The sequence below is a fragment of the Schistocerca cancellata genome, chromosome 2 (assembly GCF_023864275.1).
Source record: "Schistocerca cancellata isolate TAMUIC-IGC-003103 chromosome 2, iqSchCanc2.1, whole genome shotgun sequence".
In the NCBI taxonomy this organism is placed as follows: Eukaryota; Metazoa; Arthropoda; class Insecta; order Orthoptera; family Acrididae; genus Schistocerca; species Schistocerca cancellata.
The window spans coordinates 15,440,685-15,461,423 of record NC_064627.1 but is presented as its reverse complement, the minus strand read 5'-3'; the positions used below and the strand labels follow the sequence as shown (position 1 = coordinate 15,461,423).

Below are 20,739 nucleotides of genomic sequence, written 5' to 3'. Positions count from 1 at the left end.
ATGAGCCAAAACCGCAGGCCATTTTTTGTGCATATATCTCATAGATCGGACCTCCCAATCTGAAGCCCACTGTTTCACAGTAATGTGCAGGTCTTGCTCGTCAGATTTAGTCTCAACGATCTGCCTGCAGGCCGGGTCTGATTGTGTGTGGCATCGTGTGATGGATTTTTGTGGTTTATGCAGGAACCCAAGACTGTGATGCTCCTCGGCAAGCCAGAGACTATGGGTAATGGATTTCAGGAGTTGCAAATGTCTCACTGCAAGTACATTGTACAGTGTTTTGTAGACATGTTATTTGTTCTAGTTCATTCTGGCACTTTAAAAGTATTTGTACGTTAGAAAGTATGGATGAAATCAAACAATGGAAAGTCCAGGATGGAATGTAACAATACCAGAAAGAGAAGGAAAGTTGCTACTCACCATATAGTGGAGATGCCGAGTCGCGATAGGCACAACAAAAAAATTCACACAATCATAGCTTTTGGCCATTAAGGCCTTTGTCAGCAGTAGACACACATACACACATGCACACACACACTCAAGCAAATGCAACTTGCACACATGTCTGCAGTCCCAGAGTATAGTTTCAGTTCTCTAGGACTGCAGACGTATGTGCAAGTTGAGTTTGTGTGTGTGTGTGTGTGTGTGTGTGTGTGTGCATGCGCATGTGTGTATGTGTGTCTACTGCTGACAAAGGCTTTAATGGCCGAAAGCTATAACTGTGTGAATTTTTTTGTTGTGCCTATCCCGACTCAGCATCTCCGCTATATGGTGAGTAGCAACTTTCCTTCTCTAGAAAGTGTGGATGCTAAGAAGAAGAAAATTGTATCCATCACTAGCAGTTTGTACACTATTTACTCATATATTTCTTGAAAGAAAAATCACATAATACCTCTAAAACAACAAATATAACACAGTGGGTAATAACTGACTATAACAGACATAGTAGAACCAACATTTTATTGGCGTTCACCTACACTATTGGTTTACACAATTCTTCCCTGCCTTATACACTTCTTTCCAGAGAAATCAGTGAAGGTATTTTAACTCTGTCTTGCAATTCCAACAAAATGCATATTTTTGTCACAAAATGTGTTTTGTTTTGTTGAAATAAAATAACCTCAGTGGTCTTAATGAAACATATATACCATATGCCTTGCTCTCTCCATCTAAAAACAGTTCATTACAAAAGATGTTGATGTTAGCACTTAAGATTTTTACTCACACCAGGAAATGCCATCTGCTTGCAGGTGCGTTGGTATGTTGATAGAGACACTAAAAAACACACAAACACACACACAAATTTCAAGCTTTCGCAACCCAAGGTTGCTTCATCAGGAAAGAGGGAAGGGGAGCGAAAGATGAAAGGATGTAGGATTTAAGGGAGGGGGTAAGGAGTCATTCCAATCCCGGGAGTGGAAAGACTTACCTTAGGGGGGAAAACAGGACAGGTATACACTAGCACGCGCACACACACACACACACACACACACACACACACACACACACACACACACACACATATCCATCCGCACATATACAGACCTAGTGTATACCTATCCTTTTTTCCCCCTAAGGTAAGTCTTTCCGCTCCCGGGATTGGAATGACTCCTTACCCTCTCCCTTAAAACCCACATCCTTTCATCTTTCCCTCTCCTTCCCTCTTTCCTGATGAAGCAATCTTGGGTTGCGAAAGCTTGAAATTTGTGTGTGTGTTTGTGTGTTTTTGGTGTCTCTATCAACATACCAACTCTTTCGTTTGGTAAGTTACAGCATCTTTGTTTTTATATAAATTTTTTTCACGTGGAATGTTATATATTGTCTCATTTGCACTATTGTTTCTTGTACCATAGCTGGAAAGACAGATTGTCAACTTATGTCTTAGCTTACCCTTGAGATCTTAAAATTTGTCAGGGAAAAAATTCTAAAACTTGTCTGGAAATCAGGGAAATATCAGGGAATTTCACTTGGGGAAACTTGTGGCAACACTGATTTAGGAGTATACCAGTTGGCACTCATTATTATCCCAGTCTTGAACGTATTAATGACCTTCTTCGACAAGGCCAGGACCTCCTAAAATCATGCCCTGAAATAATATCCATTCTGTCTTGATATTTTGCCCACCACACCTAGAATAGCTTTTCATCGCCCTCCAAATTTCTGCAATATCTTTGGCAGACCCTATATTCCTTATGCACTGATCTCCCTACTCTTTTGTTCCTACACCTATGACCATCCCTCCTGCAGACTTAATGCATCCTCCTACTACCTATATCAGCCCTGTAATTGGCAAAATATGTACTATCAAAGGCAGAGGCACATGTGAAATTACATGTCATACACCAGCTGTTATGTAAATACTGTTCCGGTTTTTACATCAGCATGACTACCAACAAGTTGTAAGTTAGGATGAAAGGACATAGGAAGAAGGTGTGTACTGGCAACACACAATATCCTGTGGCACAGTTGCAGAGCATGTACTACAGCATGACGTGGTGCCTGTTTCACCACATATCCCTCTGGATTCTTCCCCCAGACACCAGTTTCTCAGAACTCCGCAGATGGAAACTGGTACCACATGTGTTTCATTCTTGCCATCCACCTGGCCTTAATTTATGTTAATTTTGTCAATCGGAACATTTCTTCACAGTAACTATACCTTTCTTCACTCCATTTTAGTTTTTTACTTTTTTCATTTTCTGACCTGTCTATCTTTTGCCATCCCCCTTCCACCCTCTATCACATACAATGCACTTATCTTTTCACTCTTATTAACTTGTGCATGATATTTTAGCAGTAATGTCTGTCTTGCACATTACCCTATCTTCCATGTTTAAGCTCTCAGGTTAACAAATCTTATCCTGTGCTATCCCCAGCAATTAGTCTTTCCTTCTCATCCCATCTGGTAAGTCTCACCTGACCCAGGTTCTGAGTGACTTTTCTGAACTCTATCCCTTTTTTTCAAACGTCACCAATCCTTTTCCTTCAGTCCTCTTCCTTCCTCTTGAACCATTCTAGCACTTCAGTAAAATATTACTAACTTGTTAATTGGATCAGTACTATGCCTGTTCAATAAATAACACACCCTTGCCATTATGGAAGTCTGTAAATGTTATTGAAGTGCAAAACACACAAATATGGGATCAGAGCATGAATGTTCAAACTTAGTACCCTTGCCACTGGAGCTCTGGGGAGGGGATGCTCGCATTTAATTGACAGGGGCATAATCATTCACAGCAGTGCCCTCATGCCACAGTAGCATCTATAAGAAATGTAATGGCATAACTGATGGCATGTGTATTTGAAAGTGTGGCTGGCACCACAGAAATTACAGGTGGTGAGCTACTGCCCTCTAACCATATGATGTCCTGTAATTACAGACTTACAAATAGCCTGATGCCTGAGATATCAGTCATAACTCAATGAAGACACCCAGCTACCAGAGTCGAGAAGAGCACACACAGGTTCATGACTAATAATTGCACAAGCATAAAGCAGGGGATGCAAACTAGCCACATTTAGGTGATTACTGGGGTAAAGACTAGATAGAGTGCCTCAGTGTCTGACTCCTCTGGCGTCAGCTGTTTTGTGCTGATTTAGATTTTTGCTTTGCTCCCCACAATGGAAACAGCATCCTTTATTGTGACGACATTACTAATAAGAATAGTCTTATCACACAGAGGACGCCCAGCTTTACTAACATGTTCACATCTAGCATTGGATCAAGCATTTCGTATGACATCAGAAATCAGCTGCACTAAATCTCGATACATTGTTGGCCTTTCTGGAAACAAAACCCATGAGCAATCCTCTGGATTGACGCTTTGCGCAATGGATAACTATTACTTCTGCCTCCGAAAGTTACATATTGAATAGTAGGGCAGCAGTACGCACTTCCCACATGTAATCAGTAAGGGGTTCCCCAACAGAACGCAGCTCATGCAACTCACCCTTGAAAGTCAGGACACTACTCACGATTTCATCCTATGGACCCTTACACAAAGGGTAAATGATTTAAAACACCAAATTCCAAGTAGCATTGAGACTATGGCTTGCCTCTCTAAGTTTATAGAGAACCTCAAAAATTTCACCAACAGGTTAAGCAGATCTATGACAAGGTAATTTATGCCCTTAATCAAGAAACATGTTGGAAAGTTGGGCAAAACATACTGCCTCATTAGGTATATTTTGTTCAACAGGACTGGTAATTTCCCTTGCACATTCCTCTGCACACATCTCTGCAGGGCCACTCCCCTCATTCTCTCAGGATTCTCGGTCCCATTCTAAGACACTTAGATTTTTTCTCATGGACACTACTGTGACCGGTAATTTATCTAGTTTAGCCTTAGAGGGAACATCAGAAACTACAGACCTCAGCTCCTCCACTCGGTTAGACAAACGTGCAGTCTGCACCTGCAAGCAATAAATTTGCACATGAGAGGGAGTAGTAACAAATAACAATTGCGCATTCTTGTCTTAATCTACCAGTAGAGTGGAGAAACTCACTGTTATTAAATGAACATGGCTTATATGCTCCTCTATGACATACATGTGAAGCATGACTGCTTCACGGAGCTGTGCACATAACTCACTGATATCACTATCCTCGCTTTGACTCCGTAGTTGCAACTTGTAATTAAGCTGCTCCTTCTCAAGGGTCCCCACTGTGAATGTGGCACGAGTTTACATGTTTCACAGGGTGAATGACGTTCAGTGGAAGGAGGGTAAGGCTAGTACATAACCATGCTCTAGCTACCAAACTTAAACAACAGCTCATATCGTACTAAGTATTCTTTAAAACAATTTTTTAAGTAACAAGAGGAGGCTGAACTAAGAAATACATCAAAAATTAAACTTGAGCTATCGCTCTTTAGAAAGGTGTTGAACTTGAAGCACCAAAAGCGAAACAATTTAGATGTTCTTTCAAGTTTTTTGCAAAAATTACAATTTATCAAAACATAAAATATTAATAATTTACATTGGAAGTTATGCTGAGACAGACCATAACTGCAAAACTACAATAAAGTAATAGAGCGGCCCAACATCAAGACAGGGCACAAACATGCAGATGACACAACAGAACCAAGATGTAGACAGTGGGACCCAGACATCCAGCATCAACAAGCCAATAGAGGATAGGTAATGCACTAAAACGTGTACAGAAGAGCTATATTAAGCAGTGAACAGATTAAATAAAACCAAAGCCTTTGCCCTGGCTCTAAAAGAAATCCAATAATTAATATTTAATTTAAGATTAAAGTGCAGTGAATGTTAATTCACTTGGTGATGCTAATTAAAGTTAACAGGTTCAATTAAGATACACACTTAAAGCTGGAATTCCCTCTAGCCAAGGATCAAAATTACTAGGATCTCGAATGAAGAACCTGTACCACCAAGAACTTAACAAATGCAGGAGCTCCCTTTGATCTATCATTCACATCCCAGTATATACCAATGGCCTTTTATTAGTGTAATGATCAAATCAGAGGTTCTTGAGAACTTCAGTTTTCCTCGTGGAATTATTCTTAACGTAGTTTTCATATAATTTAACATAGGCAAGTGTCATTTAAGCATCATATAATGAATTCCAATTAGATACCACAACAACCTAAATAAAGTGGATGTCTTTTCTAAAGGCTGACATAGTGGCAAGATGTGATTTAGATTTAGGCACAGGTCTCTAGGTCATAAAATTAATTCACCAGGACACCCAAAAATATTTAAAACCATTTCTGTAAAAATAAGCCAGTTTCCTCACAGGCGAGACTGGAGCATGTGCCACAAAACCATTCAAGATCACATTAAATGAAAATGGAGAGCATAGCAGAACAAAAAATTGAAAAATGGAAAAGAACAGGCAGTGGAGATAAGTTGCTGGACAACATACATTTGATGCTCATCATACGTGTACGGAAGCAGAACCAGGATCTTTCCATGACAGAACAACCAGAAGAAGGTGTCAATTTATGCCCGGCAAAATCCTGTAATGAAGGCACTCCGGTCATCTAGTGGACACAAATGAGGGGCTTCATCAAATTGTGCCAATATCTTTGAAAGGAGCTTGGGTACTGTGTGAACAAGTACAGCTAGGATAGGATTAGGCTGCTCCAGTAGGGCACATCAACAGCTACACCACCCTCTACAGAGAATGCTGACCAACAACACTCACATCACAAAAATGGTGCACTGGCAGTACTGACCAATTGCTCTCCAGAAAGCCCATACTTTCCACCGGACACATCATAACCCCCAGTTCTGACTATTCCTCTCCTTTTGACATAAACCATTTCCTCTCTTGCACCAGAGAGAAAACCAAACACACTCTTACAGGCAAAGACGGTGCTCAACTTGCTAGATGCGAGCTATCAGACTCGGCACATGGGTTACGAGCACTCTGCAGCAGTGGTGTACGGAACTCTCGAGGGCATTTCTACGGTGACATTGCTCATTTGTAGTGAAAGAGAAATACCACAGCCACATTTTAAAAGTATTTGATATTCAGGTGACTAGTTTCAATGTTATATTTGCACCATCTTGAGGTACTACTATAAATCAAATAAGTGCTTCCAGTCACTGACTCAAGGATCATAGGACCCATAGAACAACTAATTGCTGTGGACCACTATTTGCGAGGAATTTATATTCCAAATGTGTAGTCACGCATACCGTGACTGGGTACTGTGGACTGCTATTCTTCAGGAGTGGTGCCTGAAAAATCTAGTTTCTCTACCTATTCAATCTAAGACGAGCAGAGTATTCCAGTCGTGTCCTTGCGTGTGAAGATGCTTTGTAGAGGGGATGAGGTTGGATTTATTTGTCATCTGACATCCTCTTGCACTACTCTGCTTAATGAGAAGGTAGCATTGAAAACTTCACAATTTGGGGGGAGCTTTTTAAAAACCACCTGATCAGCACAGTGCCTGCCTGGACAGCACGATGTGTCACTTCCTTGACATGCTGTCCAGGCAGGTGCCATGGTTGCTGGTCCTATGCTCCCATGCATTTGTTAAACATGAGCATGGCTCCCCATAACTGGCTGGTTCGACCACCACACATCAATGCTTTTATAATTTCTTGGTGGCAACTGAGGATGAAGCTTTAGACTTCAAAACTGGTCGTGTAATAAATTAAGAAATTAGTGGCAGCTAAAGCAGATGTTTTTTTGTTCAATAAATAAATCCTTCTTTAAGACAAGAACTGTGTGATCAAAGTCTTAATTTAGATTCAGTAAATACACAACTGAACATTAAGTTAGATGCTCAGAGTGAAATTTTAAGTAGCCAAAGTAAAACCTTGAACAGTCAAGCAGCTAATATAGTTTTGTTAAAGACTGAATTTGACTCTTTAAATAATAAGGTAGAAAATCTGAAACTGGATTTGAAGTGTGAAGTCACCAGTTTGTTGAATGCTCATGTTGAACAACTAATTACTGAGTTTAACCAAAGACAGGATGAGAAATTTCAGGCTTTAACTAAAAAATTAGAATTTGACATTGAAGATAAAAGTAATAATGTAGAAATGGGACTTGTCAAAAAATTTGGATCATTTCAAAATGTATACAATGTTACATTTGATGTGGTAAAGCAAAGGTTGAATGCCTTAAAAGACAGTGTAGAGAGACAGGATAAGGTGATCCCTATTGTCCAGTCGCAGATTGCAGGTGTTGGCACTCACATGGATAACATAGAAAGAAATGTTAAAGAAAAACTAGACATGTCATATATAATAAAGAATGGAAATATGGAGGAACAGATAGAGGAGATTATAAATAGAAAAGTTGCCGCATAAGTAAACTCTGGCAATGTGTGTACAAAGCTATCCTATGGACTTGATGACACTAAGAGAAATGTTGATGAGTTATGGAAAGAATTCAAACTTGTCCAGGACAGACTAGAACATAGAATGAATTTTACTTAATGTCATGCTTCATAGTAAAATGGTAATTGTTTTGCTGTGGGGAGACTTTCACATAACATTTAACAAGAAGTATTGGTCCGTAAGCAATCAAATGTGGTTAATGTCAGATCCATGGGATCCGGACGGAGTCTCATCTGTTCCCCAGAGATGATAACATTCTGTGTTAATGGACAAATTGACGACCGTCGGATCCTGAGTTGTTTTTGGTGTTACTTCCACATTAGTTTTCTTATACCGAATTCCCTTCAAATTTTCAACTATTCTGTAATCTATTAATAACTTCTTAAACTATCCTATCATGTTAGTATTTAAGTGACTGAATATGACTAAAAGATTGTGACTAATTTAAGATAATCACAAATAACAGTGATCTCTAAACATAAAATGGAACGAACAGGATAATATTCTGATAGAAGGTATAATATGATGGTACTATGTAAACAGAGTGACTTTAAAATGGAATGAACAGAATAGAATAATATATTTAAGAATAATATAATATGAGGTGACTAATGAAATAACCATCTTATAGTAGTGTATAATTTTCTATTTCTATAGAACATTTATACCTTTCATGAGATGTGATGATGATGGGAGGGTTTGTGTCAATCTTGGAAGGGGTGGTTAGTGTAAGTGAAGGCATGACTAACACTACACACACACACCACAGCTTTCAGACGACCCTCGCAAACAAGTGTGACTGATTCTGCACCATTTGCCATTCCATAGGTGTTGCTAAGATTTTTCTTCAGAGGCTTTAAAGGTGAAGGTGAGAATGTTCGATCTGCAGGAGACATTTAACATCATACCTCCTCTGGCTTATCCCTCAAATATTGGTGAAGTAGGGATCCTGGGGAAGTGGGATGGGATGGGTTTTCCAGTCTTTGGGGCTATCTTCTTTTTCTCCTTTGATCTTAGCAAACATTTCTACTTTTTCCTTTCTTACTTCTCATCTGAGTACCGGTCTATATTTCTCTCTTTCCATATGCATATACTTCTATTGCTGAAGTCCTTCTCATTCTCCGAGGTTTCCTATAACCTTCAACTTCTTTCAAATAAGTAGGCTGAAGAATCAGGCTGCACGAACACACATTGACGTACACACAAAATTACGCTTAGACACAAACATGAAAATTATGGGCTAGAAACCTAAAGTGGTGTCAGAAGCGCCGAGGGATGTATGGGAATAAACACACATGTACATCTGGGTAGATGCACATATTTTATGGTTGATATATAACGGCTCTGCATGGTCCCTTTTTTTTCACTTCTTATATACACTCCTGGAAATGGAAAAAGGAACACATTGACACTGGTGTGTCAGACCCACCATACTTGCTCCGGACACTGCGAGAGGGCTGTACAAGCAATGATCACACGCACGGCACAGCGGACACACCAGGAACCGCAGTGTTGGCCGTCGAATGGCGCTAGCTGCGCAGCATTTGTGCACCGCCGCCGTCAGTGTCAGCCAGTTTGCCATAGCATACGGAGCTCCATCACAGTCTTTAACACTGGTAGCATGCCGCGACAGCGTGGACGTGAACCGTATGAGCAGTTGATGGACTTTGAGCGAGGGCGTATAGTGGGCATGCGGGAGGCTGGGTGGACGTACCGCCGAATTGCCCAACACGTGGGGCGTGAGGTCTCCACAGTACATCGATGTTGTCGCCAGTGGTCGGCGGAAGGTGCACGTGCCCGTCGACCTGGGACCGGACCGCAGTGACGCACGGATGCACGCCAAGACCGTAGGATCCTACGCAGTGCCGTAGGGGACCGCACCGCCACTTCCCAGCAAATTAGGGACACTGTTGCTCCTGGGGTATCGACGAGGACCATTCGCAACCGTCTCCATGAAGCTGGGCTACGGTCCCGCACACCGTTAGGCCGTCTTCCGCTCACGCCCCAACATCGTGCAGCCCGCCTCCAGTGGTGTCGCGACAGGCATGAATGGAGGGACGAATGGAGACGTGTCGTCTTCAGCGATGAGAGTCACTTCTGCCTTGGTGCCAATGATGGTCGTATGCGTGTTTGGCGCCGTGCAGGTGAGCGCCACAATCAGGACTGCATACGACCGAGGCACACAGGGCCAACACCCGGCATCATGGTGTGGGGAGCGATCTCCTACACTGGCCGTACACCACTGGTGATCGTCGAGGGGACACTGAATAGTGCACGGTACATCCAAACCGTCATCGAACCCATCGTTCTACCATTCCTAGACCAGCAAGGGAACGTGCTGTTCCAACAGGACAATGCACGTCCGCATGTATCCCGTGCCACCCAACGTGCTCTAGAAGGTGTAAGTCAACTACCCTGGCCAGCAAGATCTCCGGATCTGTCCCCCATTGAGCATGTTTGGGACTGGATGAAGCGTCGTCTCACGTGGTCTGCACGTCCAGCACGAACGCTGGTCCAACTGAGGCGCCAGGTGGAAATGGCATGGCAAGCCGTTCCACGGGACTACATCCAGCATCTCTACGATTGTCTCCATGGGAGAATAGCAGCCTGCATTGCTGCGAAAGGTGGATATACACTGTACTAGTGCCGACATTGTGCATGCTCTGTTGCGTGTGTCTATGTGCCTGTGGTTCTGTCAGTGTGATCATGTGATGTATCTGACCCCAGGAATGTGTCAATAAAGTTTCCCCTTCCTGGGACAATGAATTCACGGTGTTCTTATTTCAATTTCCAGGAGTGTATTTATACACAGGTATAAGAACAGAGAGGGTTCTGTATCACACAAGGAAGTGTGAGAAATAAAGGAGAGTATAAACTAAGGATGAAGGTGATAGTTATTTAGGAATATCAGTCCAACATTTGTTCTGATGGTTTGTAGGAGAGTGGGACAAGTATAGAATAAAGAAAGGTATGATATATTGAATTATATATAAATATGAGGTCTGCTGAAAGTGTAGAAGTTGAAAAGTAGTGGAGGACTCTAGGGGATCAAATAAGGTACACAGAGGTAAGAGTGAAGTGTGAAGTAGAATAGAATTTAGCCAGACAATACTTAGCGACAGTATATGTAAAGATGTATACTAGAGCAATGAACCATGGGGCCTACTCACAAAGGATAAGGGGGGCACACCCAGCATTTATTGAATGAAGAAAAGGGCAGATAAGCATATTGAAGAGAGGCTGACCTATGGTGTGCGGTCAGGGGCACCAAGAAGGGATTGACCTGTACCATAGAATACAGGAATAAAAAAGGGGCGTACCTACCAAAAGAGGAGGAGGTAGTGCATCCATAGGATCAACCTGGAGGTAAAGTATAGGTATTGCGCCTAAAGGGAAGGACAGTATCATGACAGAAGTCACACAATTTTATAGAGATTATTCTGGTAAGTTTGGATTCTTTACATCAACAGCGTTATTAGGAGTTATGAGTGTCTGAAAGAACATGTTCATTTTTTTTTTTTTTCTTCAGAGTTTCCTCCAGACTACAAGTTACTGTAGGGAATGAGACTGTTACGTACTAGAGAAAAGATAGTTTAGAGAATTATACTACAGAATGAGGCAATCAAAAGTCTATGTCACCTGGAGTTTGTGATTGGGAATAAAAAATGTTGTCCGCACGATTCCTAGATGTAAAAGTACTAACTCCAACATCGGGTGAAATGCCGAGATAGTTATTGTCAAAATGAATAAAAACAACAAATGAATAAAAACAACAAAAGGAAAAGAGATATATTGTCCATTGATTGAAATATAAATTAGTGTTGTGGTAGATATTAATGTACATGATGAATATGTGTGAAATATTGCTTGTTCAAGCTAAGGGGAGGGATATGTAGTGCTTCAAGAATTTTGGGGTAAATTCTAGAATCACTTGGCTCTCCACCATCTCAAAAACCCGATATTTTAATGATGAGGGTGAGAGAGCCTTTTCACTGCACCACACACATCTTTGTGTGCAGGAGGGACAGCTGTCACGAGAAGCCAGGAGCTGCATCAGACGAGGGGCCCTGACAAAAGGTTACCAGCAGTGCCTTGGAATTTATATCAAAAAGGCAAAGAGTGTTTGTATAATGTTCCATGGTTTGTGGTGTCATGAGGATTGTTACAGAGACAGATGAAGAGTGTATTGTATTGCAAAAGCTTTCCCACAATCAGGATGTCGCTCTGGATGTTGCTGTCAACTTGCAACTGTCCCTTCTAGCTTCTGCCAGTGTGGCCTCTACATTGAAGTGACGTTGCCCTCAATGCAGTGACCAGCAATCAGACTTCGTAATATTTGTTATCGTTCTTATCATCATTTACACTGAACTCAAGAGTCTTACCTTCACATTTGGGACTTTAACTGAGGCTAACACAAACAGGTTAGACTTTTGTTGTGGCTCACTTAATGCACGGACCACGATATTTCGAAAGTTTATTTACTGAGACCTTTTAACCATTCTGCGTCATTCTGTTCATTCTGTATTCGAGAAAGAAATTGTGTTAAATTACTGTATTCAGACTTAACTCTTATCAGAAATAACTTCAGGCTTTTGGCCTTCAGTTATTAATATTATTATTACTATCCACTCTGTGTCTGAGAAGTGCAGTGTGTTCATATACTGTATTCAGAACTGACTATCATTCGAGACAGCTATGTGTCTATTATTATTTTTCATTTAATATTGGAAAAGTGATTATGTTCCTTTACTGTAATCGTAATCGTAATCGTACCAGAGACCACCTCAGAACTTTGACCTTCAATGATATCTTTTGTCTGCTTAATGTCCTCTCAGGGGCAGTGGATTGTGGAACTTCCAATGTACTGTGACATTAATGGGCCATCTGCTTCTGATATAATTTTGTAGTTGCATATTCAAGAACTGTTCTACCCATTTTCTACAGTTGTGTTTAAACTAACTCATGTTGGGGAAGACTGTTCTTTTCTGATGCAATAAACTTCATCTTCATTGAATATCTGAGCATATTTTCCTGTGCTGCCTTCGGCAGACATACTAGCATTACTGCAATGTGTGCCCTTTCAGCAGTCATCAGGGACGTCTCCGGCTCTGCATTACCTTGAATCATAATCAAGGTGAGGCCAATCGTGCCACTGTGACAGCTCAACTGTACCACGAGGTCATCTCAGTTGCACTCACGTTGGTGCTGTCCATTAGGGAAGCTTTCTCACTCTGTGCCACCACTTATGTTGTATTCTGTGTCCCTAGCCAAACTGTACCCTGCCCCACTCACTATCGCTGCTCAAGTATATTTTGCGAATTACTTACACAAATCTTTGAAACCCTCATTCACCTTATTCAGCCTAGCATTCAGCTTGAAAATGCTGGTCACATGATAATCTTCCCTTAACTTCTCTTTAATGGAGGGCCTACACATCCGACCTAACAGCAGTGCTCTCTTCTTTCTAGTTTAGTATTATTCCTAGCCTTCTTACTCCCGAGCAGAGACTACCACATATTTATGACCCTACACTATCTTGGGGCTCTTGTCCCATCAACTCGGGCAGCCGGAACTTGTTCCTGGTAGACACCACAAAACTATCAGATGGCACCGTCCTCCTGCTTGCCTTCCTATTGACTGCCAGTTCCCAACACCCCTCACTATTGCCGTCTTTTGTCCTCATTAGCTCTCTCCTAGTTCTGTCTGAGGTTAACACAGTGGGATAAAAAGGGGAAGTCAATGCTAGCATTATTGACAAACATCAAAATTCATAAACAGATTGCACCATTGTGGGTGGTGGAAGCACCTAAACAAACGTAAGTACAATAAGTTAGTTAGCAACAGTGATACCCTCATAAACATACCCAAAACATCTCAACAAATGCATACAATTCCATGAAGATAGCTGTGACAAGTTCCTTACCTGATGTTTTTGCATTTGATTTTTTTTACAAATCTTGAAATTTCATATTTTGCTGTACTGAAAACGTATCCTGTTTCTGGAAGCTGAAGCTATGAAGGTTAGATCAAATGGAAGACCACACAATCAAATACATTCAGAAGAGAACTCGCCCAAATGTTAATCATAATCACAATATTGGTTGAATTTCACAGTAGCATAATGTACAGTGATATAAACATGAAACTAACAGTGCACACAACAGTTTGTAGTACCATTGCCAGTGTGGATAACATTAACTGACATGTTGGTGTCATCTGAGAATTTGCCAGGTGTGGGCTCTAATGTGATCTGACATTCATATGTTATTTAGTTACTGTCTGGTCACAGACTGGCTGTTTTGGGTGGGTCTATTTTAAGATAGGCGTAAGAATGTAATATAATTTCTGAAACTACTTAATGCATTGAAAATTGGCTGTTAGGTTTTACTGTTCTGCATAGTCTGTAAGACTTTATTATTATTATTCCAGTTTTACAAGCCACAGTTTATACATGTATTTGGTTTACGGAAAATGTTTTAGGTTAGTAACTCATGAAAGTATACTGTTATGGACCTTCATTATTCATCTGTCATCTGAAACCCCCTGTTTACAAGTATGGCATTCACCTCCAAATAAATCTTTTATGACCCAAATAGCGGAGATGCTGAGACAGAGATAGGCACAACAAAAAGATTCATCGGGTGTTCTGAATGCTCACAATTTCCTTAAATAATTTGGTTGCCGTTTGCAGTAATGGATGGACCAGCTACTCAGTTCAGGTCTACAGTGCTAACCGTTCTTCTTCACCTTGCCATTATGTGTGGGGTTGTAAGAGAGACTGTTCTCCAACGAACATCACCAAACTGACAAATACTTGTATGCCGGTTTAACTTATACATTTTTCTACTTCATAAACAACATTTCACATTAACATATTACAGAACACTAGATTATGATTACAATTGCCAGAACAATCAATGTTCTCTATGTGACTGATCGTCACCCTACATCCAGATAAGCACTATTTGATGTCTGCACAGAGAAGAAGCCAGTCATGCACTGCTGTTCTCAGCACTATTCCATGCACTAAGCAGTCCCACATCACAGCAGGTGCTGAAGTTTTAACACCCGTACTGATCCCCAGACATATGGCATCCACGGACTTTCCCACAATGTGGGCTGTCTGGTGTTTTTGACTAACTTAAACATTAAGAAATCTTCTGATGTATTTTGTCAGCTAAGTTAAACCTTGAGTGTGACATGGTATTTCCTACAACACAGCCTGTGGCACTAAACATTGTAACTTCAGTTAGCTATAAATTTTAATTATGCAGGCATCTATTAAAATTGATTGCATCATTGTAATCACAGATATAAATATGAACAGCTGAACTATAAGTTTAAGTGAGACTTCACACGAATAACAATTTGACATATTCCTTTAGGTATTAAATGTGCAACTGCTTTATACGTAGAATGAAAAGTGAAGAAAATTTAGTGGTTCTTGGGAACAGGAAACGTAACAGATGGATTAGATTCCAACTAGCTTCATCTCGAAGTCTAGATGAAGTTTAATCTGTGTGATTACTAGGGATAGGTGTTATAGATTTAGGTTTTCTGTGACTTTCCTAAGTTGCTTGAGGAAAATGCTGGAATGACTCATTTGAAAAGGGCATGGCCAGTTTTCTTCCCAACCCTCTGTAATCTGATTGTGTGCTCTACCTCTAATGACCTTGTTGTCGACAAGTCGTTAAACTCTAATCTCGCTTCCCTCCTCCTTTATTTGTCTGCTGGGTCTTGTGAGTCTGTGGAAAGATATTGTATTTGAATGACAAATGAGATTAAAAGAATACTGTTCTACAGCCAGGTGTCATCCACAGGAATGTATCCTATGGAACATTTCAGAATTTTGATATCAATGTTTTGGAATGTCTTTTTCGGAGTGTGGACTTTAATAATTTTGTTAATCATTAATACATGATTTTTTATGCTGGATGGGTATCTTTAGAACATAATTTGTAAATTGAAGATTTATACATGCCTTATTTTATGATGATAGATTTGAGAAGTCTTGTTTCGTTATCATGCTCATTTGATAAAATTTTCCAGTTTAGCAGAGAAAATAGTACACACATACAAACTGTGCTCTGAGCAGCTGTCTTCGCAACACCACTACGACTATGGCATGAGAGCTGTTAAAACTGTGCTGACAGCTGCTGGAAACCTCAAACTGAAATATACAACTCAAGATGAAGCAGTCTTGGTATTAAGAGCAATTGTAGATGTCAACCTGCCTAAATTCTTAGCACAGGTCATACTTAACTACTTTTTTTGTTAACAATATCTTATAATTTTTCATGTCAGGGTAATATAAAGTAAATTATCTTTTCAGGATGTACCTCTGTTTGAAGGGATAGTATCTGATCTCTTTCCTGGGGTGGAACTTCCTAAACCTGATCGTGATGAACTTATCGAAGTTCTGAAGACAAATCTTGCAAAGCGAAATCTGCAAGCTACAGATTGGTATATGGAAAAAATCATACAGATATACGAGATGATTTTGGTTCGACATGGACTAATGATTGTTGGTGAACCTATGGGAGGAAAAACCTGTGCATACCAGGTACAAAATAACATTTCTTCTCTTCTTCTTCTTACTTGACATTTGCTATTTCTTAATGTTATACAGGTTTTGGCAAATGTAGGACACAGTTGATTGTGGGGTGCCTTTCCTGGTGCCACCACTTGTTCTGGGATGTAATTCGTGTACCTTGTCTGTCTGCAATTAGAGTATATCTCGTGTTCAAGTTTGAGAACGCTTTCAAAATGTTTGTGTAGCATGTATCTGAGACGGGTTATGGGTAACAGCTGGTATTTACTTAGGTGGAAGTGGGAAACGGCCCAAAGCTTTATCCAATTTAGCTAGCTCAGCATCTTTTGTTGTTACCGTATTTACTCGAATCTAAGCCGCACTTTTTTTCCGGTTTTTGTAATCCAAAAAACCGCCTGCAGCTTAGAATCGAGTGCAAAGTACACGGAAGTTCTGAAAAATGTTGGTAGGTGCCACCACAACTAACTTCTGCCATCGAATATATGTAGCGCTACAACAGGCATGTTTTGCAGGCACAAAGATAAATACTGGCGCCAAAACCTCTTCGTCAGTAAATAAATTTTAAAAAAAGGTGGAAAACGAGCTTTTTTCTCTGCCCCGAGTTTCGACCACTGCACTTTCATACATTATCCAACGAAGTAAATAGAAATTTCGTATTGTTCATCTTCTAGCAGCATTTCAATGTACTACGAAAATCCGACTGGCAAGACTGTTTGGGATGTTTGTCAATATGGGAAACTCTACGTCCTGAATTTTTTCCTACCTGTGAGAAGAGATGGTTGCTACTAGGAACTTTTATGAATTGTGAATCACATGCAGTATTCTCTTCACAATAAGAATAATACGAATATAAACATTTTGCCATGTATTCTTTTGTGTTTGCTGCTGTCTCATTTAAATCCTGTCTGCCTAATAAACTACGAAACTACAGCGAGACAACAGCAAACGTGGAAGAATACACATATCATGTCATGTTCGTCATATTCATATTATTCTTATGCCTAATAGTGATACAGTCAGAAATGAAGCACGGCAATTGACTAGATTTTTAAATCTAAGATGATTCTAATTTCTGTGCAGAATATGATGTACTAAAGAGGCGTCTGCAAAGATTTTCAAATGGTGAAAAATGTTCGCTAAACTCTCGTTCAGAACATCTTCCATCATATGCAGTCTATTATTTGGTTCTTGTTGATCATTATCAAATAAAGCAGCAGTGTAAGTAACCTCGCACAAGAGCAAGCCACGCCGCGAGCGGCGACAGGCCGTAAACACTCATTATCAGAATGCGACAAACAATGCAAGACACAGTACAGTAATGCATTTTCAGCTTAGAGTGACGTAAACACATAACGGCACTTATCAGATTAAAGAAAAATAAGCAATCAATTCAAACCAGACGAAGCACGTGAAAAAGGAAGGGTACCCGTATAAATACGGACGGAGCGCCTGATGCATAGCAATGGCTACCTGGTAAAGCTTAACTGCTAAGATTATGACTCGAACCAAACTACTGTACCTGTATCGTCATTCATTCGACCTAAATTGTGTCTCGTATTGTGTGGACCAACATTGTTTCGATTTGGAGGTGCGGCCTAAAACTTTTATCTCCCCTTGAATTTCGAGTCTCAAATTTCGGGTGCGGCTTAGATTCGGGAATTTTTTTTTTCCTTTATTTCGAGTCTCATTTTTAAGGTGCGGCTTAGATTCGAGTGTGGCTTAGATTCGAGTAAATACGGTAATCCACAAGGGGGTATCGCCTACCCACATCCTGGAAGTGGTGCATTAACGTGCCTGGCTGGTCAGTCGGTTCACATGATAAAACTACTCTGTTAAATAAATTATTGCATGCAGATTTCAGCCCAAACTTAAAATTTTACGGAATTCAATGTTACTGGGACTTCTTTGAGTAATTGTTAGCTATTTTGATGCACAGGAAAAGTCTAAAGTGATTTGGAGTTCAGATGAGGAACTGCAAGATTTAAAGCTCCTTGAACTCGTAAGTTACAGCTTTTTTCATATTACAGTCAGTTCACTTTATGATTCTGTTACTTATTTTAAAATATTCTCCACAGGCCAGAACATGCCAGGCATTCTTCTTTTATTACAAACTGTTAAAAAGGGCTGTGGACCAGTTTCAGATATTGAACTTCCTTAGAACACCCTCTCCCCGTTCACTATTGATTTGAAGTGGAATGTTTTCTACAATAAGATTTGGGTCATGGAGGGGGAGGTGTAGGGATAAATTTCAAACCACAGATTTTCCTCATCAATCATAAGGGAATAAGGTGCAGGGGCTTATAACCTGTTACCATGCAGAGGGAAGCAGTAATCTTGTAAAAGTGTATTCGTGGCATCTATTTAAGACCAGATGGAACTAATAGAATATGGTGTTCAAGCGTTCACGATGTGTACCCGTGAACATCAAGAATGTGGGTTCGATTCTCAGTGCAGATTATGATCCTTTGAGGAAACATGAAGATGAATAGCAACCTAAAATATTATGGAAGTTCTTGACAAATTGTGTGCCAGACCAGGACTCAACCCTGGGACCTTTTCATCTTGAGGGCAAGTGCTCTCCCAGCTGAGCTAGCCGAGCACAATTTGCGAGCCATCCTCACAGATTTACTTCTGTTAGTATCACATCTCCAACCTTCTACACTCCACAGAAGTTCAATTTAATATCTTCCAAGACTAGCACTCCTGGAAGCAAAAATATAATGGAAACACGGCCTAGTCGTAGCCTGGGGGATTGTTTCCAGAATGAATTTTTCACTCTGCAGGTTTGTTGAGAATAATAATTTTTTTTGCTAAAGATGACTGATGTTTAGGGAAGTAGACAGTTAAGAGAATTTTTCTGTGTTACTAGGAAACATGTCTTATATTCAGTGATGGTTCTAGACTGCAATTCTAGAGGTGTAAAATTTTATAAAGTCTAAAAGATCATTCTTTTGGTTATACCTTTGATGATTATTATTATTTTTAAGTCCTTAGTATATGGAATCCCAATATGATGATGCATGAGCCAAGACTCTCATTTTACGTCCATTTTTCAGGCATCATTCAGCCGTGGTTGACTTTCCAATCTCCTTTTGTTATTACTTTTTCTCAGTACAGTGCTCCACAACAGTGTGAATTGTTTGACTTATATACATGCTGCCACATTCACAGCAGGCACCATTAAAGCTGGACATTCAGAGCATGCTTAAGTTTCCTGTACACTGAATGACTGAACAGACCTCCTGCCGTATCCACAACTGATACCTCCAAGAATGGTAAATGCAACATTTTGATTTACTATTGAACTTGATAAGGATGGCAAGCTGCTTTTCTTGGATGCTTTAGTTGAGCAGAAGGCAAGAGACCAGCTTGGTTGTTCCATGTACAGAAAACCTACAAACACTAACTGATAAGGACTATAGTTTTCACTACTCTGCACACAAGAAAGCATTCCGGAACATGTTAGTACGTAGAATGAAGATTACTTCTGAGAATGCCCACCTACAGTCGGAATTGCAGCCCAAGAAGGGAGCCACTATAAATGCTTTTTGGTGCCACTGACAAAGGACACTTTGTGGATTGATAGAACAGGCCGAGCTAGCTGTGTTCGTTCCATGCTGTAGGGCAGTGAGCTGCAAGTTAGAACATGTGTTGTGACCAGTGTTCTGGCCCTCCCCCAAGGCACAAGCTCTGTCAAAGATGACATAGCTTTCCTAGTGCCTGGTGTGTACGGTGTTCCCTGTGAAAGAGATTGCATCATCATATTAGGATTCTGACATAAACAAGGCAGCCAAGATTAAAATAAATGGCAACAGTTTTAATGGAGGCCAGGGAGACACACTTATTAGTGCTCGAGGTGGGCTTTCGATATTGAAAGGGAGCAAAGACACGTGCCTGACTTTCATCAATTTCCAATGTGGTACTAGCTCTTCACTCCATCTGATACCATTGGTCATGAAGCAGACTGCACCTGCTGAAGCTGTGCAACTTCCATACATACATCGGTTTTGCCCTCCTTGACTAGATCTATACGCTGCCGTCACACTGTTAGTGGATTGAAAGCTTGAATGTTTCAATTGAAATGAAAAAGAAAAAAATGCTTGTAAAACATGACTAGTTGATTCAGGCACGTTACTGCAAAAGATCCCAAGGACAATTAATGATCTAATTGTCCATCGTAAATGTCTGATTGATGAGTCTGCTAAAAGTTGTTGACATTATGTTTGATTTAAACCTTCCAAAGCACCAGTATTATTTTTAAACAATGGAGACTCTAGGCAGGAATATCAGCAATGTTGGAAAAGGTAGATTGCTACTTACCGTAAAGATGATACATTAAGTTGCAGACAAGCATGACTAAAAGACATACA

At 40.4% G+C, this 20,739-nt stretch overlaps 1 protein-coding gene across 1 annotated transcript in view; it reads left to right on the top strand.

Moving 5' to 3' along the window:
- Positions 1 to 20,739, top strand: part of LOC126163202 (dynein axonemal heavy chain 3) — a 1,221,238-nt gene that overhangs the window by 448,866 nt on the left and 751,633 nt on the right. Inside the window, exons 25-26 of the mRNA XM_049920156.1 lie at positions 15,868 to 16,069; positions 16,151 to 16,381. Of these exons, the coding sequence (XP_049776113.1) occupies positions 15,868 to 16,069; positions 16,151 to 16,381 (433 nt within the window). The remainder of the gene's footprint in view (positions 1 to 15,867; positions 16,070 to 16,150; positions 16,382 to 20,739) is intronic.